At 41.7% G+C, this 27,121-nt stretch overlaps 1 protein-coding gene across 2 annotated transcripts in view; it reads right to left on the bottom strand.

Moving 5' to 3' along the window:
• RCL1 (RNA terminal phosphate cyclase like 1) overlaps positions 1-27,121 on the bottom strand; it is a 109,284-nt gene that overhangs the window by 48,048 nt on the left and 34,115 nt on the right. Inside the window, exon 1 of one of the 2 annotated variants that reach the window (XM_054031985.1) lies at positions 1,128-1,345. The exons of the other annotated variant lie outside the window; for it this stretch is intronic. Within the exon in view, the coding sequence (XP_053887960.1) occupies positions 1,128-1,263 (136 nt within the window). The 5' untranslated portion in view covers positions 1,264-1,345. Of the gene's footprint in view, positions 1-1,127; positions 1,346-27,121 lie in introns of those variants that run through there. 2 annotated transcript variants of the gene reach the window in all.

Raw genomic sequence — 27,121 nt, 5'->3', positions numbered from 1 at the left:
GCAAGATAAGAAGCTGCCAAAAATACAGGGCTAGCTACAAGTGTTCACCCTCTATTCCTGGAGAGAAGTCCAAGAGAAGAGGCATAAGATTTAAGGGTCAAATTCCTTATATTTGAACTAGATAGAATCATATGGGAGAAATAAGCTTTATATGTAAAAATACTGAACACATGATTAAGGGGCTTTATATTTCACATCATTAGTAAAATGCCTTTGTCACTTACAAGTAGTCATGATGCCTGCATCTATTTCCTGTGACTTACAGCATCTGCATCTCAATTCACCAATTTGTTAAAACATTTCACAAGAGACTAACTGCAGTGCATGGGGCCAGAGAGAGTACATCCATCAATGCCTCCTGTTATACCACACCGATATAGGGACTGGACACATAGCTGGTCCATCCAGATCCACTAAATCAGAAATGGGCCTGCTTGGCTTGCCAAACCTTGCTCCAATGAGGCTGTTAGTAGATTCCTGGACAGTCTTATTTCAAACTTTAAAACAATGTTCACTTTGGGATCTGCAATAAACCTTGGGAACACACCCCTGTTATTAAAAGGTATAGCACTGGGAGAGCAGTTCAATTCAAAGAACTTCACTAGCACAAGGTATGGAATTGCTGCCGATGCGTTTTTTTTCTCTTTTAGTTTCTAAGTACTCTTAGGACTCTGTCAAGGGTAGATACAGTACATCAAGCATGCTCTCGGGAAAGGGCTTTACACTGTAACTCGGGTTATGGCAAGTTCTTTAGGGGAACCAAAAACATGGGGTTCAGCTCCTGCTCCAAGAACACCATGCAAATCCCTGACAGCGTGCTGGGATGACAGGGACCCCTGCTCCCTGTCTGGAGGAGGAACCCACATCTGCTCCCCCCCTCCCATGCGCGTTATGAACGAAAACAAACCGCATTTCGGATTTAGTGCCTCCTTTAAAAACAACTGCTCCTTCCCGGAACACCGACCCCAGATTCAGATTGTTTCCATCACACAACCCGTCCCACCCTCCCCGAAATCACTGCCCCACCCCAAGTCCCCTGCTCCCCTAAAAAAACTCCTCTCCCGCCCCACCCCTCTGCATGCCACCCCCATGCACGCCTTCCCTAGCCCAGGCAAGCCGCACGCTACCTCTGAGGCCGGGGTTCTCCTCCTTCGCCCGGATCTTGCGGATTTTCACCGGCCTCCCGCTCAGCGTGGACAGCACCAGCCGCTGCCGCAAAAAGTTGCACCCCACATAGCTGAGAGAGTGCGGCTGGCTCGCCATGCCGCCGCCCGGCCGCCCCCTGGGCGCTGCTGCGATCGCGGCGCCGCTGATACCCCGCGGCAGTGCCCAGCGAGCCCACGTGGTTTGGAACAGGAAGACGGAACGCTGAGACATCTGGGTCAAAGGGGAAGGGGGCGGAGCCTCCCCTCCCAGAGGGAGAGGGGGTTGAGTTGGTAAGTCCCTGGTGTGGATGAGGCTCAGAGCTGGCAGTGAGCAGGATAACAACAGCAGTGCAGTGGCAATGATAGGGATAGCGGGACGGGTGTTAGTAGCCAGAACAGCAAGAGCCAGACTGGCAACAGCAACATACCAGTAGTAATAACAGAAGCAACAGCAGGGTTAGGAACAACAGCAACAGGAAAAGCAGTAATCGGAATACTCTGAAAACCGTAGCAAAAATAGCAACAGCAATAGTCAGAATACAGCAGCAGAAGCAATAGTAACAGTTAATCTCAGCAATAATCATAGCAGTAATGGATCAATACCAGTAGAGAAGTAGAAATCATAGCCACGGTATTAGTAATAAAGGTCCTGGTTCAGGAAAGTTCTTAAGTACATGCTTGACTTTGGGCATACCTAAGCACCCTTCCTAATGTTTTCCTGAATCAAGACCAAAAGCAGTGTAATAATAGTAAAAGCACCCATCTGTAGCCATAGTGAACCATCAAATCAGTCAGACGCAACTACAAATGCAGGATATGAAAAAAAGCTTAAAAATTGTTTTAATGTATTTAAATCCTTTGTCTGAATTGGTAATAATAAAACAGAATGTACCGTTATGTTACATCTTCACAGTAACAAACTAATGTAACTAATAATGCTACATTATTTTTATTGAGAGTCATTTATCCACATTCTACATTATTATTGCTATCATTACACATTATGGGTTAGATCTTCTCTTATACTCCTGTGGTGGCTACCCAAATCTTGAGTCCAGATCCACAGGGGAGGAAGGCACTGTATGCTCACTACTCCCCCTTCTTCCAAAAGTCAGTGGGCAGGCAGGCAGGTACAGGGTGAGCCTTGTCTCTGCTCCTAATGTGCCAGCCAACAAAGCTGAGACAGGGTGAGATTGTGGTGTAGTATATGTATCATATGACTTTTAAAAACAAACTTTGTATTTGTGGATAACACTGCTCTACAGCCAAAATGCTTCTGAAATAAATGTAGTAAAACTTTACTAATTCTGGGTCACTGAGAACAAAAATGATGCTTAAAATTGTTGATTGGCTCTAGTTTTCAAGATATGCTATTGGGTCAGTATATACGACCCTTGACTTGGGAATGGGCAGAGGATAAGTGGAGGATAACTTGGGCGGAGGATAAGTGAGTTATAAAGGGAAGGGATCTCAATTTAAACCAGAAATGACTAAAATACATCTTTGACTGGATCTATGAATAAATCTATGACTGGATTTGGACAGTACTTGCTTTTTAGGCAAAACAATGAATGATGCAATCTGAAGCTGGTATTGTGTCATACAAGATATGAATTGCATCATGTTATTTCTAGAAGTCATGGATGATGCAATCATAACGAAGCTTACATCACTCTGCTGAACAAATTGCCCTATATCAGCTCTAGAAATCATACAGTGTCGTGCTCTCTTATTTGTCAGTGTTTGATTTTGCAAAGGGACACATTTCTGTTTAGCCAAAATGAGCAGAGATGCCTCGTACTTGTATGAACAGCGCAGATAACTTCTGCTATGTTTGTGGTGAAGTGACTTTTGCATCACAAAAGCGCAGTATAACTACTATGGTTAAGAAAGCCTATCGCCTTTATTTTGGCTGCAAAATTGGAGATCAGGACAAGAGGTGGGCCCCACACATATGCTGCAACAAATCTTCGCCAGTGGTTGAACAGGAAAAGGAAATCTATGCCTTTTGCAGTGCCAATGATTTGGAGAGAGCCAACAATCATACCAGCAATTGTTACTTCTGCATGGTGCCTCCAGTTGGGAAAGGTGTGTCAAAGAAGAAAAAGTGGACTGTGCATTATCCAAACATTCCATCAGCTATACGCCCAGTACCCCACGGAGAAGGACTGCTGGTTCCTGATGCACCAGAATCATTCTCACTTGAGTCAGATGAGGAAGAAGAAGAGGATGAAACTTCTGGTCCTGAACCATCAATGTCACAGGACCCACATTTTCTCCCATCCTCCTCCTCTGAACCACACCTCATAACACAAGGTGAACTGAATGACCTTGTCAGGGATTTGGAACTACCCAAGAGTAAGGCAGCGCTGTTGGGCTCCAGACTACAGCAGTGGAATCTCCAGGCAGGTGATGTTAGGGTTTCCATGTTCCGTGACCGTCAAAAGGATCTTGTCCCATTCTTCTTCATGGAAGGTGATCTTGTAGCCTGCAACAACATCGATGGTGTGATGGCAGCCCTCAACATCATTCACTATCCAGATGAGTGGAGACTGTTCATTGATTCATCGAAGACAAGTCTTAAAGCTGTTTTACTGCATAATGGCAATGTTTTGCCATCAATTCCAGTTGGTCATGCAGTCCATATGAAGGAAACCTATGACAATATGAAACAACTTTTGAGGTGCATAAAGTATGACCAACATCAGTGACAGCTTTGTGGTGATTTGAAGGTTGTTGCTCTCTTGCTTGGTCTGCAGACTGGATACACAAAGTACTGCTGTTTTCTCTGCGAATGGGATAGTCGTGCAAGAGATTCCCACTACATCAAGAAAGATTGGCCACTCCGACAGTCATTGGAGCCTGGGAGGAAAAGTGTTCAGCATCCACCACTTGTTGAATCAAGGAAGATTTTGTTACCACCCTTACACATCAAGCTGGGTCTGACGAAGAACTTTGTCAAGGCCATTGACAAAACACAAGCAGCTTTCAGTACCTCCATGGAAAATTTCCAAGGTTAAGTGAATCTAAGATAAAGGAAGGTGTCTTTGTTGGTCCTCAGATTCGTGAACTTCTTCGAGATGATGCATTTGACCATGCACTGCGTGGCAAGGAAAAGACGGCATGGAAAGCCTTGCAGTTAGTGGAAATAAATTTTCTCGGAAACAACAAGGCAGACAACTACAGGTTGTTGGTGGAAAACCTCCTCAAGGCATACAAAAGCCTTGGTTGCAACATATCACTAAAGATACATTTTTTGCACTCTCATCTAGATTTTTTTCCACCGAACTGTGGAGCTGTGAGCGATGAGCACGGCGAGCGATTTCACCAGGACATTGCAACAATGGAGAAACGCTATCAGGGCAAATGGAGCCCATCAATGCTTGCAGACTATTGCTGGACAGTGACAAGAGATGCTCCATTTAATGAATACAAGAGACAAGCCAAGAAGCGCCGAGTAGACACTGAATAGGACTAAACTATGTACAGAATAGTTTTTTGCCTTTTGTTTCATAATAAATTTTATGTATATATCCCTTTTGCTGATTTTTAAAGTGTTACATAAACAGGACAGGGGAAATATTATCATGTAAAGCAACCATAAACACATGAAAAGACCTAGGTTTACAATTTATGATTAAAACTCTACTATCTACACAATATACATAGACATAAAATGTAAAAACTTAAATATCTTAGAAACAGTAGCCAATCAGTTGTTTTAATTGTCATATTTGAATTCAGCACATCAAAATACATAATAAATAGCACATTTTATCTCTGAAGCAGACGACTTCTCAAAAATTGTAGACTAGTATAATCTAAGCACTGTACCCAGATGTACAGACTCTCTTTTCTCAACCTGTGCTTTATATAATTTTAACATTCACTTTAATAAAATTTGTTGCTGGGATGGCCAGCAGCAAACGACTATCTCCTTGAACAAGAGGCTGAGCAGAAGGGATTGTGGCTCCTGAACTACAGTTTCTTTCCTGGAATGCTCCTGAAGCGGTGTAGCATTCACCACCCCTTATTTGCAGCTGTCTTTGTAGCACAATCTAATGCTATTAAAAAATTATCTAATGTCTGCATAGATCTGAATTTGGGTACTAAGCTTGTAAGGCACTAAGCTTAAGATACTGGGAGGGAATGGCTAGTGTCGCTTGCTTGAATTACACTCATGACTGTATCTTTAATAGTAATCATGACAAAGATGGTCTTCAGTGGAACTATGTGTCCAGGAAGGTATTGGTCACATGAGTAAAAGTTGCAGTATCAAGCCCCTTAATAGTAACGTGAGTCTTCTCATGCATCTATCATTAATATAGGGGAGCAAGTATACTGTCTTCATATGGAACCCCCTATTAACAGCAAAAAAAACTAAGCTAAAGTAGACAAAATGCAAAACAAACAGGATCTCAAATTCTCATAATCAAAAGTGAAAGACAAATACAGCCAGAAGGAGTCCTCCACTGAAGTTCTTTTCAGGGCCAACATCACAAACTCTAGCACTGGGTCAGCTTTCAAGGTGCTGCACCTCAATATTGAGGGAATCTCAGCGACCAAGAGGTATATCCTCCTCCAGTTGGTCATAGAACATGAAGCACACATCATCTTACTTCAGGAAACACACTCTAGTACTGACACTCAGCTATCAATTCCTGATTTTGCTGTTGTGTCTCATCTCCATCATAGGCAACATAGGATGGCATCCTACATAGGGAACGTATTTCAGCAACTCTAGTTTAATCATTAGGTCTAAATGATGTAACTGAATGGCAGGCTATAAAAGTGAAAGACATTACTCTTATCAGTGTCTATAAACCTCCTTCTGCCAACTGACGAACTCCTCTTCTGTCCACCTTCTCAGGACCTTCAGTCTACTGTGGTGATTTTAATTCACACCGTTCCCACTGCGGAATAAGGCTAGAGGAGTGGATGTCAATAGTTGACTTGCAGCTTCTATATGATCCTATTGACCCAAGCAATTAGCCAATATTTGGGGTTTTGAAGGCTTTTTCCAGTAGAAGAAATTGGTGATGGAGTCAGCTATTTCTTTGATACACTCCTGTTTATTTACAAACAATGTACATAAAGTCCTGTTGCTCTGAGTAAAGCAGGAATCAAAGAGCAGGAGATAGTTTCTTTGCTGACAGTTCCAAGCTCTTTCAGCCAGGACTTTACTATAAAAAATCTCTTTCTAGGCTTTTTTTTCAGGACCACGCTCCCTGTGCTTGGTCTGGCTGTCTCCTTGGATTTCTGCTGTTTCTCTGTCAACTTCTCTGGGAGTTTCTGCTGTTTCTCTTTGCACATACATGCACACTTCCACCTCAGCAATACCCAACCTTCTCTGCTCATGTAGCTTGGAGTTGGATTGCTGAACAGCGTTGAATGTGTTTTGAGCGGTAGCTTCTATTGTTTCAGCTATCTCATTCCAGAAAGAACAGGAGTACTTGTGGCACCTTAGAGACTAACAAATTTATTTGAGCATAAGCTTTCGTGGGCTAAAACCCACTTCATCAGATGCATGCAGTGGAAAATACCGTAGGAAGATATATATACACAGAGAAAAAATGGGTGTTGCCATACCAACTCTAACGAGATTAATCAATTAAGGTGGGCTATTATCAGCAAGAGAAAAAAAACCTTTTGTAGTGATAATCAGGATGGCCCATTTCCAACAGTTGACAAGAAGGTGTGAGTAATTGTTTCTTACATTTTGAAGGGCAGCTGTTTACACACACCACTTTCAGTGAGGTTTCACCCAACTCCCAGCATGACAATAACATCTCAAAAAGTTTATTTTCTAAAAATATAATGACCATCTTTACAGATACTGATTAGTTACTTACTCTTCAAGTAGTTCCTTGCCCACCACCAAAAGTTTCCTTTTGAGTTATTGAATCTGCCAACCTTGTACTCTCAAACCAACTCCTCAAAACGAAGCAAAAGCAGCAGCCAAAGAATGAGCAACAGATAAGGCAAAGTCCGGATAATAATACTTACTCACCTCTGAAGAGTCTTGTGAAGCTAAATTAATTAATATTGGTAAGGTACTTTGGGATCCTCAGTACTATTATACAAGTGTTTAACAAACTCATGGCTTGTAGAAGGATACATCAAAAGAGAGACAGAGCCTCATGAGTACGCAAAAGCAGTCCTTAAGGCTTAATTACATTCCAAACAAAACTGACCAACAGAACTGCTCCCCAAACTGCAGAATGTGTTTCAAAAAGGAAGAGTTGGTGGAGCATGTGTTGACTCCCTGAAAGAGCCTGGGAGAGAATATATGAACAGACACAATGAGATTGCCAAGCGTCTCAATTGGAACCTCTGTGTCAGGTATGGAGTTAAACGAATGATGCAGTATTACAACCACCGAATTGAAAGAGAATGAAGAGGCTAAGATTTTATAGGATCTGGCAATTGTCACAGACTGAACAGTGCAGGCAAACAGGCCAGACATAGTCATTATAGAAAAGAAGACAAACAAGACCATGCTAATTGATATTGCCATACCAGCGGACAGAAACATAAAAAAAGAAACAAGAAGAGAAAATGGAAAAGTATGAAGAACTCTATCATGAAGATTATGGAAAACTGGAACAAAGATGACCCCAGTGATTATTGGAGTACTTGGAACTATCCCAATGGGTACAAATGAGCAGCTCAAGAACATGTTAGGAGTGCAAGACATCACAATCAGCGACCCCCAGAGGACAGCACTCTTAGGCACTGTGAGAATTTTAAGGAAAATCAAAGGAGAATGAGTGCATTTGAGCACATAAAATGCAGGAATTCTGCAGAGGGTTTATCTACCCAAACCTATGGAGTCAGTTCATGGTCATGGGGGACAAATTTTAGACAGTAGCTTTCTCCTTTTATGCTTAAAGATTTTGTATGTTGTGACGTTCAAAAAAATCCCTATGATATAATACAGAGGGATAATAATAACTAACTACAACTATCAGTAAAATGGAGATAATAATCCTTACAATGCAGCAATGCTATAAAAATTTGTTAATGTTTGTAAGTATCCTGTAGATGAAAATCACTGTGTATACTAATTACTAACTCTTAATTCTATATCTGACTCCATATGTGTGTGTTTGGTTTACAACTGTGCTGTTTGTATGGTATGTGGCCATAGACGTTAACAGTCCTTAGTAGCACTGTCATGTTATGCTGTGTCACTGAGTGATTTCATTTCTCTGAAACCCTTCAGCTCAGTATTTATTGGCATGTAAATAATTCAAATCCTAGAGTGAAATGAGGTATAAGGAACTGGATACTGTCCCAAGGCAAGACTAAATCCGCTTCTGGATGGCATTTGCCTTCAGGCAGCGCTATCTTTTTAGTAATTTATCATTGGCTGCCTTGCTCTGCTGAAATATCCTGTCAATTGAAGGAAAATTAAAGCAGAAAAGCCAGCCTGGTTTGGGAGCACTGGTCTGATTCCTGGTCCTGCAGTTAATTTCTTTAGTGGTGCAGGTCCATTTTCTGATGTTACTGAGAGCAGAAGTTGTCCCCTGGTCTTCTGGTCTGAGTTGATCAGAGCATGGAATACTGTAGAGATAACCAGGTTAATATGTGATGTGTGCTTGTGTTTAGAGAAAGTAGTTTCTTGTATCACACAAAAGCAAGCCTGTTACCAAGGGTGGTGCAGAAACAGGAGCGGTAGAGTGGGAGGGGGAGAAGAAGCGGTGTATTGAGACAAATAAAAAGACAAACTAATTTTGAATAATAGTACTATAATTATTTCCAAAGGGTGCTAGTGATATCATAAATCACAAGAGTGAAGCTTAATTGGTTGGTGCAGTCACCAGAACTTCTTGAACTGAATTATGAGGCTATCTATATTTATAATTATAATTTATCATTCACTGTCTATATTTATTTAGGTAGAAAAGTTACTCCTCGAGGTGATATGTTACAAAATGGCTTTACATTGTAGAAGCTGGGAAGAATCTATGAACTAGGTAATGTAACCAATATTAGCTTTCACTTATTATAATAACGATTTATTATTTATTAGTTGTATTGCAGTAGCAATTAGGAGCACAAGTCATAGAGCAGGACCCAATTGTGTTTGGTGCTGTTCAAACACAGGGGAAGCAGGGAAAGCCCCAGAAAGTTTACAGTCTAAGTCGCTGTTCAATCTATACACTATTACTATGTTAAGGCCTGACACTGTAGCACTTATTCATGCAGAGATCCAGTGAAAGTCATCGAGATTGCATGAGTGAGAGACTGCTCATGTAAATAAAGGTTGTCAGGGCTGGGCCCTTAGTATGTAACAAGTTAGGGGCAGTATCCATTCTGCACTGCACATTGGTGCAAAATGAGGCAGAATCTCTCTGTAATGGGCCATCTGGAAATCTGCCCGGTGTAAGGAGCTTTCATCTAGCGTAAAGCTGCAGCACTTGCTCCAGCATAGGGTGGTATGTCAGGGGACAGTGGAGATGTATCTCCAGAAGACTGGCGAAGGGCAAACATAATACCTCTCTTTAAAAAAGGAAAAACAGAGGACATGGGGAATTATTGGGCATTCAGCCTAACTTTGATACCTGCAAAGATACTGGAAAAAATTATTGAACAATCAGTTTTTAAGTACCTGGAACATAATAGGGTTATAAGAAATAGCTAGCATGGATTTGTCAAGAAATAAGTCATGCCAAACCAACCTAATTTCCTTCTTTGACAGGGGAACTGGTCTAGTGGATGCGGGGGAAGCAGTAGTTGTGATATATCTTAGTGGGGGTTTTTTTTAAGTAAGGCTTAGAGTCCCACATGACATTCTCAAAGCAAACTAGGGAAATGTGATCTAGATGAAATCACTCTAAGGTGGGTGCACAACTGATTGAATAACTGTACTCAAACAGCAGTTATCAATGGCTTGCTGTCAAACTGGGAGGGCGTATCTAGTGGAGTCCCGAAGAGATCAATCCAGGGTCTGGTACTAGTCAGTATTTTCATTAATGACTTGGATGATAGAGTGGAGAGCGTGCTTATAGAATTTGTGGATGACACAACACTGGGAGGGGTTGCAAGCACTTTGAAGGACAGGATTAGAATTCAAAACAACCTTGACAAATTGGATAAATGATCTGAATTCAACAAGATGAAATTCAATAAATCCAAATGCAAAATATTTCACTTAGGAAAGAAAAATCAAAATCACAACTACAAAATGGGGGAACAACAGGCTAGATGGTAATACTGCTGAAAAAGATCTGAGGGGTTATAAAGGCTCAAAAATTGAATGAGTCATATTAAGGGGCATATTAAGAGGAGTGTTGAATGTAAGACATGGGAGGTAATTGTCCTGCTCTACTCGGCACTGGTGAGGCCTCAGTTGGAGTACTGTGCCCAATTCTGGGGGGCCGTCCATCAGCAAAGATGTGGACAAATTGTAGAGAATCCAGAGGAAAGCAACAGAAGTGATAAAAGGTTTAGAAAACCTCACCTACAAGGAAAGATTAAAAAAGACCCTGGGCATGTTTAGCTTGAAAAGTCTTGAAAAGAGAATACTAACGGGGACCAGATAAGTCTTCAAATATGTCAAAGGCTGTTATAAAGAGGATGGTGCTCTATTATTGTCCATGTCCAGTGAAGGTAGGACAAGAAGTAAGGGGCCTAATCTGCAGCAAGGAAGGTTTAGGTTAGACATTAGGAAAAACTTTCCAACTCTAAGGGTAGTTACGCTCTAGAATAGGCTTCCGAAGCATGTTGTGGAATCTCCATCATTGGAGATTTTTAAGAACAGGTTGTACAAACACCTATCAGGGATGATCTAGGTTGACTTGCCACAGTGCAGGGGGTTTGATGACTCTCGGGATCCCATCCAGCCCTACATTTCTATAATTCTATTTGGGGAGGGAGGGAACAGGGTAGAGCACAGCTGCACTCTGCCAGTTCTCAGATAGCCTATGATCTCTTTGATGACCTTGGCTGCTGTAACTTATGCTTGCCCAGGGCTGGGACTGGGCCGGAGCAGCTGTGCAGCTTCAGAATCAGAAGCCCACAACCCCAACTCCTGCTGTGAGTAAATCTTATCCCCAGAGAGATTCTAGATCTCAGTGTTATTCTGGTTCATCTCAATCAGTTTATCTGCCCTGTATCACTCGCTTCCTTCATACTAGTCACTGGAAAGAAAACCGTAAATAAAATCAGTGTATCTTTAATGTGGTGATCATTTTTAACCCTGTACCAGAGTGAGAGAGGGAGTGACAGTTTGAAATCAATATACTCCTCCACCCACACTAAAGTTCCAGTACAATTCAGCTTCAGCATGATTCCATAACATGGGTATAACATAGTCTAGTCCTGAAAACAGAGGCAAGACCAACAGCTTTATACCACAGCTTGCTGACAGGGTAAGTAGCATCGGTGGACCCCAGGTGTGCCTACATAATTCACATTTCCATGCAGGCCACTCTCACAAACAGATCTTGATCATGTAAAATGATGAGCGTATCTGCAAGGTGCTGAGTGCCATCAAGTTGAGTGGTCAAGGGTGCACCTAACTGGAGTGCTAAACACTTGCAGGATTGATACCATAGTAACTCATTGTTGAACACCACCTTGAGGTGAAGTTAACTTTATGAACCTACCCTCAGTCATTTATCCAAAATTGCATGAATGGAACACCTAAGTAGCAGGACTCAATTTTGGTACTTCCTGGCTGATTATTACTCAACACCAGGGGTTCTCAAAATGGGGGTCATGACAAGGTTATTACATGGTTATATGAGGTTATTACGTGGCCTGCCCAGAAACACCCCAGGGCCCTGCCCTTCCGTGCCAAGCAAACTAGATGTAGGCAGGCAGGCTCAGCCCAGCAGGATCCAAGTGTGGAGGGGCTTACTGTGGGGAGATCCAGGTGTGTGTTCTGTGTGGAGCAATCTGGGTGCAGGTGGCTTGGTGAGGGGTCTCGGTGCGGGAGGGATGCAGAGGGTGAGGAGTGTTGGAGTGTGGGTTCAGGTGCAGGGGGTGAAGTTTGATGGGGTGATCTGGGTATGAGGCAGGTCCAGATGAATGGGGGTTGGGCGGACGGGGGAGCAGCTCCCCGTACAGTGACCCTTCCCACCACAGCTGAGGAGCGATGGAGGCAGGAAATGCAAGGGTGCGGAGCTTCCTGCAGCCAGAGAGGTTTCTGGGGGTGGATCTGACCTAGCCCTGGCTGCTCCTTGCAGGGGAAGAGGATGTCCCATCCTTCCAGTCCAGCCGGGACTAGCAGCTGGGTAGAAGCCACTGGCCAGGGCGTCCCCAGCCCTTCCACCCAGTGATTTACCTCTCTGCTGGCTGCTCCTGGCACCTGAAATTATGGACCCACACTGCTGGGGAGCGGTGCATGACCACTCTTGCGGCTTCCCTTTGCTTCCCCATCAGAAAGTACTTTGTTGGGGACATGAATTCTGTGCATGCGCAGTGGCGCAGAATTCCCGCAGAAGTAAACTTATTTAGGTGGCTCAATGTGGATTTAGCAGCCTTATTTTAGGCACCCAGTTTTAAAACTCTTGGCCTTAGTCTTTGAATGTGTATATATATACTTCTTGAATATAAACAAATGTATGGTACTATAGCAACTTTAAACATTTTAATTATCCTTTTCACATTAATTGTGCTCTACAGAAGATTTGAATGCAGCATAAGTGTTCAAAATCAGAACTGTTCTGCATTTTTCAGAATGGGCAGTAGCAACCTATGTGTGTCTTTACAACTTGTTTAGCTGCACACATCTTTATAACAATGAGAGTGTTCTACAGTAAATGATCTAAAACAATGAAATAACTCAACTGTGTTGTGGAGTGTTTTGGACCACTGTTGTAGAATGTGCTAGTATTTTATTGAGAAAGTTCATTCATGCTTCTTTTCCTCCACTCACACATTTCACTCACCCCATTCGCTACATACATGTTGTGCTCTTTCTGTCTCTCTCATACACGCATGCTCTGGCTTTATCTAAACTAGAAATGGATCTATATCTGACATCCAGTGTCACACCTCTGATCCTTCTCAGACACGGTTGAACACAATTTTAATGCTGTTTTAGATAATGTCAAACCAAATTCCACACCTAATGCAGAGAGCATGGTGGTTCCTCATTCTAGCAGGGACATAGGCGCTGACTCTGTGGGTGCTCCGGGGCTGGAGCACCCATGGGGAAAAATTCCCCAAGTTCCAAGTTCCCCTCCTCACCTGCCCCAACTCCTTCTCCCCCCTGAGCACGCTGCACCCCCGCTCCTCCACCTATCTCCCAGTGCTTTCTGCCTGGCATTAGCACACTCTGGGGGGGGGGGGGGAGGGAGGAGCAGGAATGTGGCATGCTCAAGGGAGTTGGTGGGGAAGAGGTGGGACCAGGGTGGGGATTTTGGGAAGGAGTTGGAATGGGGGCGGGGAAGGGGTGGGAAGAGGCAGGGCAGGGGTGGCACCTAATGGAAGGGGTGGAGTGGGGGTAGGGCTGGGGGCAGAGATGGGGGTCCAGCACCCCAGGGAAAGAGGGGAAGTTGGCATCTATGAGCAGGGATGATCACACTAGATGCTGACCACAATTTGACCCTATCCACATCAGCGGCTACACTGTGTTCATCAAGGGGACTAATGTCTAATATGACTCAATTTCTACTGTAGATGGGGCTGCTCTCTCATTCTCTCTCCTGTGACCAATGTTAATTTATTTCTTTATGGGAACATCCTATAGAATTTAAGAGGGTTCTATAAAAATGTAATAGGATTCTAGAGAAATTACTATAAGCACCTACAGAATTTAATAGAGAATATCTTCTCCATGTGTCTTTCTTTAACAGTCCTACAGGAGTATTTAGCATTATGGAAGATACAGCCCCATGGGGAGAGGGAATAGGAAGCATTAAACCACCTTTGCACCATCTGGACTCTGGGCTGCCTGGAAGCCAGAGTGGCCCCTGACATAAATTAGAACAGCCCTGGTGGCTTCTCTAATTTACAGTGGCTTTTTGAGGATCTTCTACTGGCTGCTTCACAGTCTAGAGCAGCTCAGAATCTCTGGCATGCAGAGCATTGCAGTGGTCTCTCCTCCTACTCCTGACTCACCCCATTCCATCCCCACCTCACTGCCAGGATGTCCCCAATCTATGCTGCGGGGAGGGGTGGGAGAAGGGACAGCATAGGCTGTATATGGTGGCTGTATACTGCTTCTGTACCAGAGGAATTGTCCCTAAATGCTGCTAGAGCAGCATATATAAGGGACAGAGTGAGGGACAGAATTGGCCCCATTATTCTCCATTAAATTCCATGGTATGTTTCCACAAGAGTGCTCTCCCACAGATTGAAACTGACAGGACTTATCAACATTAGAGTTAAAACGGCATTTGCAATAGCTGTGATTAGGACTCACTGTTGTTCGTACAGCTTCTTTGATTAGTGTGCATAGTGCTTAGAATTTTTTTTGTTATAAAGCCACCCTGTAAGCTACCTCCAGTGATAATATAATTTGACAGTGTGGTTCTCAGAACAGAATCCTGGTCCCAACTAATCAGGGAAACTACTGTAACTTCTAAAGAAACCCTGATAGCAACAGCAGTGTAAGCAGTGTACCAGAGTTTCAACCATGATGTGGAAAGGAACAGCCTATAATGGCTGCTGGAATAGGATGATTGTTGAGGCCTGCAGTCTATGCATATCAAGCATTGTAGACTTTACTGCTGTGGTATATTGAAAACTGTCTCACTTAAAGTGAGAGCTTGTAATTTTAAGGGGTTTCTTGGTCCTTCTGTAGGCTAATGGGCTCTGTAGGGAAGCCTGTAATCTGGGTCTTGTGCAATAAGTGTGCAAAGAGCTAGCCTACACAAGGTGGGATGAATTGTGCCTCTCTGTTTTAGGGTGCAGCCTGCTTTCTCTCTCTGTGTTTTGGGGTTCTTGTGTGTTAGGGTTCTGAATTCTAAGAAATTAGTGTTTGGTGCAACTGTCCAGCAAGAGTATTTTATGTTTTTAATCTAACTTCTATATATGTACCATGAACATAACTGTCTATAAATGCATTACAATGCTTTTAAAAGGCACTCTCATATACTGTAACTGCATAATGCTTTTTCTTACATATTTAATTTTTCTCAACTTGGTTCCAAAATGTAGGTTTACTATCCTTACAAATCATAAAGTTTCTGAGTGGCTTGTGATCAGCCTAATGCCAACTCTGCTTTCCCCTCATCCACTTTCTTGGATGAAAGCTCATGAAAAGTTTGAAGTGAGATTTCTGCAGAGTTAATCTTTCCTTTCCCCCCTGTATGCTGGCTGCTGCTAAGAATCATTTTCACCTGTTCAGTCATACATTTGTTACTGAACTGAGAAGAGTTTCAAGTCTATATCATAAAAGCATCACAGAACATGCACAACAAAGACACTTATCTGCCTGACAAAGCTCTCTTTGAGGAGGGGAAAAATCAGTGCCAGAGATGTGCTGGCTTCTTACCCAGAGAATCCTTACCAGATAATTGGTGCTAAACCACAAGTGGCGAATGGGTAAATAACAAAATAACAAAATGGGTAAAAAACAAAATAACAAGTCTTGACTCAGAATCTAGTGCAGTTCGGCTATATAAATAGGGATCTTTAGCACATATTTTGGGCCTAATATGTCACAGAGCCTTGGTCATCAGGGTCTAACAGCAGTTGTTCAGTTAGAGCAAACAAATATGCTGGATGAAGTCTGCATACATATATTACCTCACAAGTATACTCTGTAGCCATTTAGCTCCTCACGTATATTACAGGTAGAGCTGGCTGAACAATTTTACATTTGTCCATTGGAAAATGCTGTTTTGTCAAAATAGAAAGGTTTCATAGGAACATCCCCACTTTGACAATTTTCAGACAAAGAATTTCTAAAGTCTTCATTTTGACAAGGTTGAAATGTTTTGTTTTGACACCATTTTCTTTCAATTGGGTTGTATTGAGTTTTCTATTGCTTTTATATTAATTACAATTTAATATTTTGTCTAACTAAGTTATCATCCCTGCAGTTTAATTTCTGTGATGGACTTTCTGTTTAAAACAATTGTGTAACATTGCTTTCAAATGTTAATTAGCTAAATTAGCAGCCACATTTCACCCCTTGAGGTGGTTGAATTTCAGGAACTGCCAACAAGAATACTAATTAATGTCAGTGCTGATAATGGCTTCTGTGACCTGGACAGCTGTTTACTAGGAACCGGCCCAAGACCTTCTAACTCATTTCTCAAAGGTCACCTTTAATTTTGATGTTTAAAATTGAAGAGAGAAATGCAAAACACACCCAAAAGTCTGGTTGCAATACAAATTATGTACAGGGTGGTTATTTACTTTGGATCAAAACACATAATTGAAGCCCTAGCATGGCTTAGGTTGTGCAACGTACAATGTGCACTGTGATAAGTGTCTTATTTGCATCTCCTTGTCAGGCTGTTACCTTAATCAACATACTCCTGGAAAGGTATACGAATAAATTCATTGTGGAAATGATCTCTTAAATTAGGTTGGAAGGGGACAGAAGAGAATTCAGAGGATTGCCATTTGGGCAGGAATAAGAAACCAGGTCTTTCTAATATGCAGTTTTAATACTGAAATATAATAATTCATTCCTTAGGTCCATTATTAACTATCAACAAGACAAATCAATCACACTTTTAGACCATTATCTACAGTTCAGCTGGATTCTGTCCCGCCATATAACTGGAGAGTGGTTGAGATAAATGTGACAGGTATTCTGAGAAGCTGAAGAAATTCAAAACAGCCCCTTGTAATGAATATGTAGTTAGTTGCTATTTCCTAACCCCATTTTCCACTACGCTCCATGCAGAGCTACTACTTGAACTCATGTTGAAATAGGAAGGACAATGTTTGCTACTATTTTGAGTTATCACTAAAGATAGACCCACACACAAATCCATGTACTCCATTTCGTAAGGGGGAATAAAGAACAGAATGGCATTCTCTCTTATACACGATTGTGTCATAATATACAAAATAAAAAGCTCAGTTTCACATATATACACATACACATAATTAAATCAAGGTTGTCATTTGTCTAGCCCAGTGGTTCTCGACCTTTCCGTACCCCTTTCAGGAGTCTGAAGCCTGAGCCCTGCCACCCGGGGCTGACGCCCAAGCCCTGCTGACTGGGGCTCAAGCATATAACTTAACTTTTGGGGCCCCTGTGGCGTGGGGCCCCAGAGGACTGCCTTGCTTGCCATCCTTTAATGCCAGTTCTACACTTGCAACCCCCCCCCACCAAACCTGTCCTGTGACTTCCCTGGGGGTTGTGCCCCCAGGTTGAGAAACACTGATCTAGATGAGTTGACTAACTCCCTGGAAGACGGCTGCATACTCCCAGGGGTATGCAGACCCCTGGTTGAGAACCACTGGCCTATAAGTTTCATTTAAACCCCTCTATTAATAAAAGAATAACCTTGAGTATAAAATGTACTGATGTGTATGTAGCACCTCCATGCATGTTTCAATGAGAAGCTAATTCTATTTCTAACGCCTGTCCTGAAGACTTCTATTTATGCTAAAAACTTCTGCTGTATCTAAGGCCTTGTCTACACTGGATTTGCCTGATTCCAGCTGCCTACATCAATGCAATCCCTATAATAGACTTCTGTTTGCACCAAGGGAAGTTACTTTGGCTGGAAATCGGGGTAAGCACCATCAATGCAAATAGAAGCTTTGTCTCTCTTTTACAAGGGGCTTGCAGTGGCAAAGCTGCACCAGTGGCTGGAATCGGGGCCAAAACGAAAAAGGACACATCAACATTTTTTTTAACATAACTAGGCACTATTTAGTCCTATAGATAGAATACATATTGTGTTATATCCCCCCAGGAAGTGATGCCTAAGTTACCCAAAAGATGCAACAAACTTTAGAATTTGCAACATTGTCTAAAGCAGAGTTTCCAGTGGCATGTTGACAGATAGAAATCAAATCTTTAAATTTGAGAATACAGAAAGTACTGCTATATTAAATATTATAGAGGGAGTGGAAATAAATGGCTGTAAGCAACACATCTGAAAGAACACTTACCAGAAAGGTATGTAATATTTCCCCTCTCAACCGGTATGGAAACACTAATAAAGTCTTTAGGTGACTATTTGTGTAATTTCTGAGTCATTTTAAATAAAACAAGAATTTTTATTGTATCCCTCTTTGATTCTCAACTCCATTCCCCCTGCTGACCACTCCTCTTCACTCAATTGTCCTTCTTTTCCTATTCTTTGTAGCCAACACGCAGATCTGGTTCCCTTCCATTCTTCTGCCTCAAAAATGGGAGGTATAAGATAGATAACAGCGAAGTTGCCAAGTAAACAGCACAAGAAGAAATATACAAGCTGAAATACAATGAATAGAGTTACTATTCAGTGCAGAATTTCATTCTAAAGCTCTCTGGACTTTATTATTTGAAATGGCCTTTTTTTCCTCCGGGTCAAACTGGGGAGTCATGGGCTGGGACAAGAGAGAACAGGAACCTCTGAGGGCGCTTTTCCCCTGGAGATAATGGGGGAGGCAAAGGGAACTTTCATTCCTTTTGCCCTAGAAAGTGGGTGGTAGCCAAGGGACCTGTAGCTCCTTTATTTGCCTTGAAGATAAGGAGATGAGGGGAAGGGGAGAGGAGAGAGATTGGGAGTTGAGGTCGGTGGAAGGATCTGGAGCGCCTCTTTTGCTTTGGGGCGGAGGGTTGGAGAGTGGAAAGGGCCAAGGGTCCTTTTTGTACTGGGTGTTGGATGTATGTGGAACTTCTAATTAACTGACTCAACTGCTACCAGATATTCTGAAAACAGCCTGAATGATAGCTCTGAGAGAAAGGAGACACAAGTTACTACAACTTCTCTAGGGTGCATGGGAACTGAAAAAGGTGACCGATGAGCGCAGGTGGTGATATTTTTGTAAGGAGCAGCCGGAGAGATCAAATACATTGTATTTGTGTGGCAGCAGCTGGGAGAGCAAAAGGAAACACATTATGGATCACCTTGCCCATAGCAAATTCTGTGCTGGGGCTTGTTCACATGAAATGGGAAAAGGAATGCATATTTTCTGACTTTAGATTGTTATTTACAATAGTTTGAAATAGTAAGAACTCCCAGACATCAAAAGATGAATTTAAAAACAGAATAACAAACACAGGATGCAAGGGCTGAAGCTGTCATGAAGAATATTCAACACTATTAGGAGGAAGGACAATGGCATTTAAGCTAAAATCCAATTCAAAATTACTTTTTATTTTAGTCATGAAGTGAAATCTCAGTTAAAAACAAATCCAGTTCCAAACTGCTATCCTGGTTTTCAGAACTCTGCAAAGGCCTGCCCCACACCAACTCTGACTGCATACCACCTACAGCCTGCCCATTCATTCTGGCATTGTCTCCCTGCTCACCACAGCTTGGAATTGCTCCTTCTTTTGCACTGTTCCATCTACAGTATCTCTGCCTCCCTTAAAGCTACTGAGTCCTCTCCTCCATATACATTTTGCCTCAAAACCATCTTTCCCACATCATTGCCCACAATACAGGAATCCAGCATAATTTCAATATGGATTCAGAATAAACATATCTAAGATAGGAATAATGATAAGAGAACATCTACCCTTGGAAACATGGCGCCATGGAATGGAAGAAAGAGGGCTATTGATACCTTGGCAGTAACCCACTTGAATATAAAGACTGTAGGGGTCAGATGCTTGGTTGGGGTAAACTAGTATGTCTCAACTGAAGCTACACCAATGTATCCCAGTTGAGGATCTGGTTTTGAGAAACACTGTCTCACACTATTTGAACAAAATAGTCAGTTCTATTTCTAGCAGGCAGAGTAGGAACTATTGAAATGAATGTCCTCCTACAATTCCTCTTTCTTGTTCAGTACCTGCCCCTGATACTCCTAACAAGTTAGCTGTGAACTCACATGTTTTCATGGTTCATTTGGGAAGGGAAGAGGAGCAGAATCAAGTAAAATTGCCTGCAAGATAAATAATCTGTGGAACTGGATTTTTCTCACTTTGTCAAATATTATCAGGCAGCCCACCTAAAACATCTAATGGGATGGATAACCTGGTACCACATAGAACTTTGATACAAGAAGAGAGGCTGGGAAATAGAAGAAAGAAGGCCTGTGTCAAATAATTTTATGGTTATCAAAGCCTCCGAAAATGCCCACAATGAGCAGCTGCATTTTTAAATGTAGTGTTAGCGACACCTATTGACCAAAATGTTGTTGACATCATGTTAAAGATGTTTCATTTAGATTTCATTAAGGGGCAATTTTTCATCTTGAATTGAGGTAACTTGCATGCAAAAATCATTGATATGTTCCTTGGGTTTGACTGAATCCTACAGAGACCAAGATATGCAAAGATAAAGGTGAAAATCAGTCCCTTCTGAACTTTGTTGCTCCTGAGTATCACAACACTTGTGATACTTCAGATCACACTGTGTCTGTTTATTATGTGTAGAGCTGAGGATCACCTTTAACCCTGAATGTCCTTGCCTTTCCCAGTAGGAGTTCAATATACCATTCAAACATTCTTTTGTTGTCCCCCCCTTTATAATAATTCAGATATTGGAGAATGAAATTTACATGCAATAGGTGACCTTCTGAAAATGGAAGGGTAAGAGAAATCATAGTTTTGTTTCAGATCCTCTACTGAGATTGAATCAGTGCAAGAGGGAATTGATCTCAATAGTATTTGTGAGAGCTTTGCTGGGGCCCAGGTTCAAATACCCTTAAGGCTTGTCTACGCTTTAAAATTAATTTGGAGTAAGGTAGGTTGTGAATTTAAAAAGCAATAGCTATTCCAGAATAACTCCACATGTAGACAAATCCTTACTCCTCACACAGTCCATCGTGCCCTAAGAAATTAAGACATTCTCTATGAAGATGGCTCTGCTTCCAGGTGATCTCCTGAGAGCAGCTTAGTTCTCTTTGATCCATAGGAGACGGTGGTGTAACTCCTTTTCATTCTGCTATATTCAAGGCATAAGAACCAAGAAACAAGTGTAAGGTGGTGTATTAGTCTGAGTTTCCTGTCTTTTGAGTGGTTGTTTGATTTCTCAACCTGGATGTTTCGCTGACACTTCTCTCTACTTGGAATATCCTTGTTTTTAAACACAGAGTAAGAATGCCAAATGGCGCATAGCATTTTTTTGATCTGGAGCTCTTGGGCTTGACACGTTTTGAATGGATGATCAGCCTTAGAGGCCTCTGGACCCCAGCCATGCTTGATTGAGGACTTGTAAAATGACCTGTCTCAAACTCTGGGCTATCTCAGAATTTAAATAACCACAGAAGTTTAAAGGCAGAAGAGATGTTTAGAGCACCCCAGAGTTTAAATAGCCTCACAGCTTTGATCACATCTAATGTAATCTATCCTGACTGTATAGGTATTTCTATCACACTTCTCTCTATTGCTTCTGACTGGCTTATAATATTACATAACTCATATAAACCTGGAGGCTGGAATTTTCAAAGGAACCAAAGAGTTAGGTGCCTAAATCCCATTAAAAATCAATTAAATGTCAGCAGTAGACTGAACATTGATTCTAACGTCCAGTACATGCAAACACCTCTGCATCTGCTTAACTTTACTTGTGTGAGTAACCCCACTAATGTACACCTCTACCCCGATATAACGCAACCTGATATAACATGAATTTGGATATAACGCGGTAAAGCAGCACTCCGAAGGAGGGGAGGGGGGCGGGACTGTGCGCTCCGGAGGATCAAAGCAAGTTCAATATAATGCGGTTTCACCTATAACGCAGTAAGATTTTTTGGCTCTCGAGGACAGCGTTATATCAGGGTAGAGGTGTATATGTTTGCAGGAAATAGGGCTTATGGTTCTAAAGCTCACAGTTTAGAATGGTGCAAAGCTAGAGAGCACTTTACTGTACCCCCAACTTTTTAAAATGCTCAAACTTTTTAGGATGATAAACAAGCAAAACCACTCATAGCAAATTCTACCTTGTTAGTGTGAAATCTTCCACTTTAAACATTCATCCTTAAAATGCACTGGACCAATTTTCTTCAAGCCTGGCTTATACTTACGATTTTTCAAGCATCTACAAAACTATGATCAGACATACTAAGGGTCTAATCCAAACCTGATGGAAATCAGTGGAAAGATTCCCATTGAGTTCCAGGCCCTTAGTTCCCTCCTTCCCTGCATCCTCCCAAGCCGTTCTTTTGTTATCTATGGACAACATTTCTGCACACATGGGGAAAAGGGTGTTTTTAAGCACCCAGTACATCAAAAAGGCTGGTCTGATTTTGACTAGGATTTTTCCCAAACAATATAATCTCTGGGCAGAGATAAAGCATGGAAAAATTAACTTAAATATGGTTTGAGAAATTTTTGAGAAAGGGGTCTCAGAAAGGAAGCTGGAATTAGAACATAAGAAAATCAAAGCGGCCATACTGGGTCAGACCAAAGGTCTGTCTAGTTCAGTATCCTGTCTTCCAACAGTGGCCAATGCCAGGTGCCCCAGAGGGAATGAACAGAACAGGTAATCATCAAGTAGGGTGACCAGATGTCTCGATTTTATAGGGACAGTCCCGATTTTTGGGTCTTTTTCTTATATAGGCTCCTATTGTCATCCACCCTCTGTCCCAGTTTTTCACATATGCTGTCTGGTCACCCTATCATCAAGTGATCCATCATGTTGCCCATTCCCAGCTTCTGGCCAAACAAAGGCTAGGGACACCATCCCTGCCCATCCTGGCTAATAGCAATTGATGGACCTATCCTCCATGAATTTATCTAGTTGTTTTTTGAACCTTGTTATAGTCTTGGCCTTCACAATATCCTCTGGCAAGGAGTTCCACAGGTTGACTGTGCATTGTGTGAAAAAATACTTCCCTTTGTTTGTTTTAAACCTGCTGCCTATTAATTTCATTTGGTGACCCCTAGTTCTTACTTTGTTCACAGCAGTCATAATTTTATAGACCTCTATCATATCCCCCCCTTAGTCATCTCTTTTCCAAGCTGAAAAGTCCCAGTCTTATTAATCTCTCCTCATACGGCAGCCATTCCATACCCCTAATAATTTTTGTTGCCCTTTTCCAAACCTTTTCCAATTCCAATATATGTTTTTTTAGATGGGGCGACCACATCTGCACACAGTATTCAAGATGTGGATGTACCATGGATTTATATAGAGGCAATATGATATTTTCTGTCTTATTGTCTATCCCTTTCATAATGATTCCCAACATTCTGTTCTCCTTTTTGACTGCCGCTGCACATTGAGTGGATGTTTTCAGAGAACTATCCACAATGACAGCAAGATCTTTTTCTTGAGTGGTAACAGCTAATTTTGACCCTATCCTTTTATATGTATAGTTGGGATTATTTTTTCCAATCTGCACTACTTTGCATTTATCAACATTGAATTTCATCTGCCATTTTGTTGCCCAATCACCCAGTTCTGAGAGATCCCGTTGTAGCTCTTTGCAGTCTGCCTGGGACTTAACTGGGACTTAATTCAGCCTTAGCTATAGTACACAATGCCTAAGCCAAGTGAAATACTGGAACTCCTCCAACTACACAAATATATCTTTATAGAGAGATTAGAATTTAAGTGCTCTGATATCATGTTTCTGAGGATCTAAAGCAATGTAGCTTTATACGTGTACGAATTCTTAAGCACATGATACTGCCAAGCATGTTAGTTAACAAATTCTTGACAAAGCAACAATTGCTTCCCTGCTTCCAACTAATGAAGTTAAGCCAAAACTCTGCATGTTTCCCTTTGCATTTCAGAAATGTGTAGTTGTGGAAACTCCAAATCATATAAGGCTGAATTCTAGATGGTACTTAATGAGGAAGAAGTCTGATGCACTGACAGTTTTCTATTTTTCAGCTGAGCTATATTCACTACTTTTTTTGCAGAACCTTAGGACACTAATTATACAGCTACTGGTGGTTACAAAAATGATTGGTATAAGAAAAGAGATGATTGACTCCAAGGACAGAAGGGACCATTGTGTCATCTAGTCTGACCTTCTGTAGGCCATAGAATTTCCCCAAAATAATTCTTAGAGCAGATCTTTTAGAAAACATCCAGTCTTCATTTAAAAACTGTCAATGATAGAGAATCCACCATAACCCTTGGTAAATTGTTCCAATTGATAATTAATTACTGTTAAATTTTTCATCTCATTTCCAGTCTGAATTTATCTAGCTGCAATTTCCAGCCATTGGATCATGTTATACCTTTCTCAGTTAGACTGAAGAGCCCATTATTAAATAGTTGCTCCCTGTGTAGGTACTTGTAGACTGTAATCAAGTCACTTAACCTTCTGTTAAGATAGACAGACTCCCATTGAATTCAGTAGGAATTGCTCATATGGAACAACTGCATAAATGAGCTTCCAGCTGGGTCACAGATGTTTCTAACTACACAATCCTAAGAAAATCTATATCTCATAAACCTTGATTTGCATAGAATATTCCTGGCTTTCCTCTTTCACTCATTTCTACTCTATTCCTTTGTGTTCTCTCTCTTTTCTTTCTCTACCCCCCATGCACACATTGCCTCTTTGTGGCCCTTTCTGTCTCATCCCACTGCTGTCTGTTACCCTCCAAGGCCTTCTCACTGTCATTTGTTACACAAATCCCTACTGTCAGTTCCATGTGCAGCCATATCCAAACAAAGAAGGGAAATAATTTGCTGTCTTTCCAGACTACTATTTTAGGACACTAGCATGTCCCACAACTGACTCACTATGCTGGCAGCCAGGGTATCCTTGTGTCAGAAATCATGATAAAATGCTCCTGAAAGGGTCCCTGGCAGGAAGGCTGCAGAATACAGCTCTGCTGGCCAGTGTATGTGATGAAAGGAACAGATGCTATATGAATGTATTGCTATATTTATGCAACAAAAAGATGTATCCTTCTTCCCCTGGCTGGCACCCCACTGGTGCTTGGGACCAGGAATCCAGGGATGCTTGGATCTACAGAGGAAAGTGGCTCCAAGGGTTGTTCCATTCCCTTGTCTCTGACTGACATTCAGGGGCCCAGGAGAGGGTAAGGGACGTAGCAGGTAGACCTCAATGTAGATTACAAAATTGTTAATATAATTTATTCTTAGAATACTAGATTATTACAAATTTACCTTTACTGATTTTTTAAGAGATACAATTATTTTCAGAAACATGATGCTTGGAGAATGACAGCTTACATGCTTATGTTTTGGTTGGTTGTTTAATTAGTTGAAATATTCAAGCTAATTAAGAAAATTCTTAGGAGGTCTTTGCTTTCTGTCAATGTGACAGCCCCTCTCCCTCCCCCAATGTCAAGGAAAATAACAACTCGGCCATTAAATCTTGTTTGTTACCTCCAAGTGTGTTTACACCAGACTCTGAAGTGCAGCTTTATAACTTCTATTTTGCCTTAAAATTCTATATTATACCCTGTTTTCAAAGATGTGTAAAAGCATTAGTTATTAAGATTTGTGGATTCATATAGAATATTTGATAGGAGCCTTTAACTGCAAATTCTAAATGTACTGACAATGGAAAGTTGTAAATCTAGGAACCACTTGGTCAAAAAGGTTTTAAAGGTGACCTCTGCATATTCCAAGAATGACCTAACTATGGGGCTATATTAATGTAGAATATACTATTTCTCTAAATAGTTTATGAGCTTTTTAGTGGTTCTCATTGTGTTCTGTGTTCTAGAAGACCTCTGAACCCAGCCAAAGCAGAGGTATAGCTGGCTATACTTGTTGTGTCTATATAATAAGCATGGTTATATGGATTCCCCATGCCCATGTGGTTTCTTTATATTATGCTATTGTGTAAAGAGCAAAAGCCACAACAGTAATGAATGCTTCAAAGAAGAGTCCTGGTCCTATAGCTTTTAGTTTTACACATGAGTAAAGAGCAGGCCCAGCAGCGGTGAGAAGGGCATTCAGCACATAACCAAGTTAAACTTTAGTTAATGGTTACTTAGCATGTTAAGATAAGGGTAATCAAATCTCATGCTTCAGGCACATGCTGGTGTCAGGAAAAATACTTTTATTCTACATACAGGATTGCACAATTACATAGATAAATTAATTTAGACTTTGATGGACCAATAATGTACTGCACTACAACAAATCTTATGTGAGTTTGCCTCCTCTCTATCCTTCTATGTTGCAACTATGATGAAACCCCACTAGAACAAGGAGCTGGCCTGTGGAGGAGTCAATGATGTTTTTTACTACGGGGCTGATTTTTGTATATTGTAACCCCTATGTTATAGCCCACGACTAGATGACTGCCTCCATTCTGTGTAGTGGCTCTACCTCTGAGCCCTTTGTCATCTGAACTGGTGTAAAACTGAGTACTGGCACCCACCCTTTTCCGCATTTTCTTAGCAGCCATGAAAATATTAACCCAAGACCATTTGCCACAGGACATAGGCATCCAATATGGGACTGACAGCAACCTCTTCAATCTTTTTTGTCTCTGTGTCAGAATTATTGTCTTGAAAAGTTTCATCTTTGATTGTTTGCATCTTGAGCTGCTACATTTAGTTCCCCGAGGAACTGCTGGACACAGAGCTGTCTTGCAGCCTGTGAACTGTTGTGCAGCAGTTTTTACATTGTCTTAGCTGGAATATGGACTTGTTTGCCAAGCATGATGTCCCAGCCAAGGCCTTCAAGGAGATGACTAGAGCAGTGCTAAAACTTTCACTCTGGAGGCGGTGTTATAGGGTTGATATGAAATTAAACAGGAATCCCCAACTTTATCTCCTCTGTTAATTCCCACTCAGAACCTGGCAAGTCCTTTTGAACTGTGCCACTGATTCATGACCAGCGGAGGGCACCTTTACAGCTGCCCGCTTTCCTGCCCTGTCAGTATCTTCCCCCTTCCCTTCCTGTCTCTCCCCCGCCGACTTTTCTTCTTTCCCTCCTGTCACCCAGCCAGCCCAGGGGGCCCGACCAGGGCCAGCAGCTAAGCTAGGGGCTGCTGAGTGAGTGTTG

Source organism: Malaclemys terrapin, chromosome 6 (genome assembly GCF_027887155.1).
Source record: "Malaclemys terrapin pileata isolate rMalTer1 chromosome 6, rMalTer1.hap1, whole genome shotgun sequence".
NCBI classification, from domain to species: Eukaryota; Metazoa; Chordata; order Testudines; family Emydidae; genus Malaclemys; species Malaclemys terrapin.
Note: the sequence above shows the minus strand (reverse complement) of the source record. Positions and strands in the feature narration are given on the sequence as shown.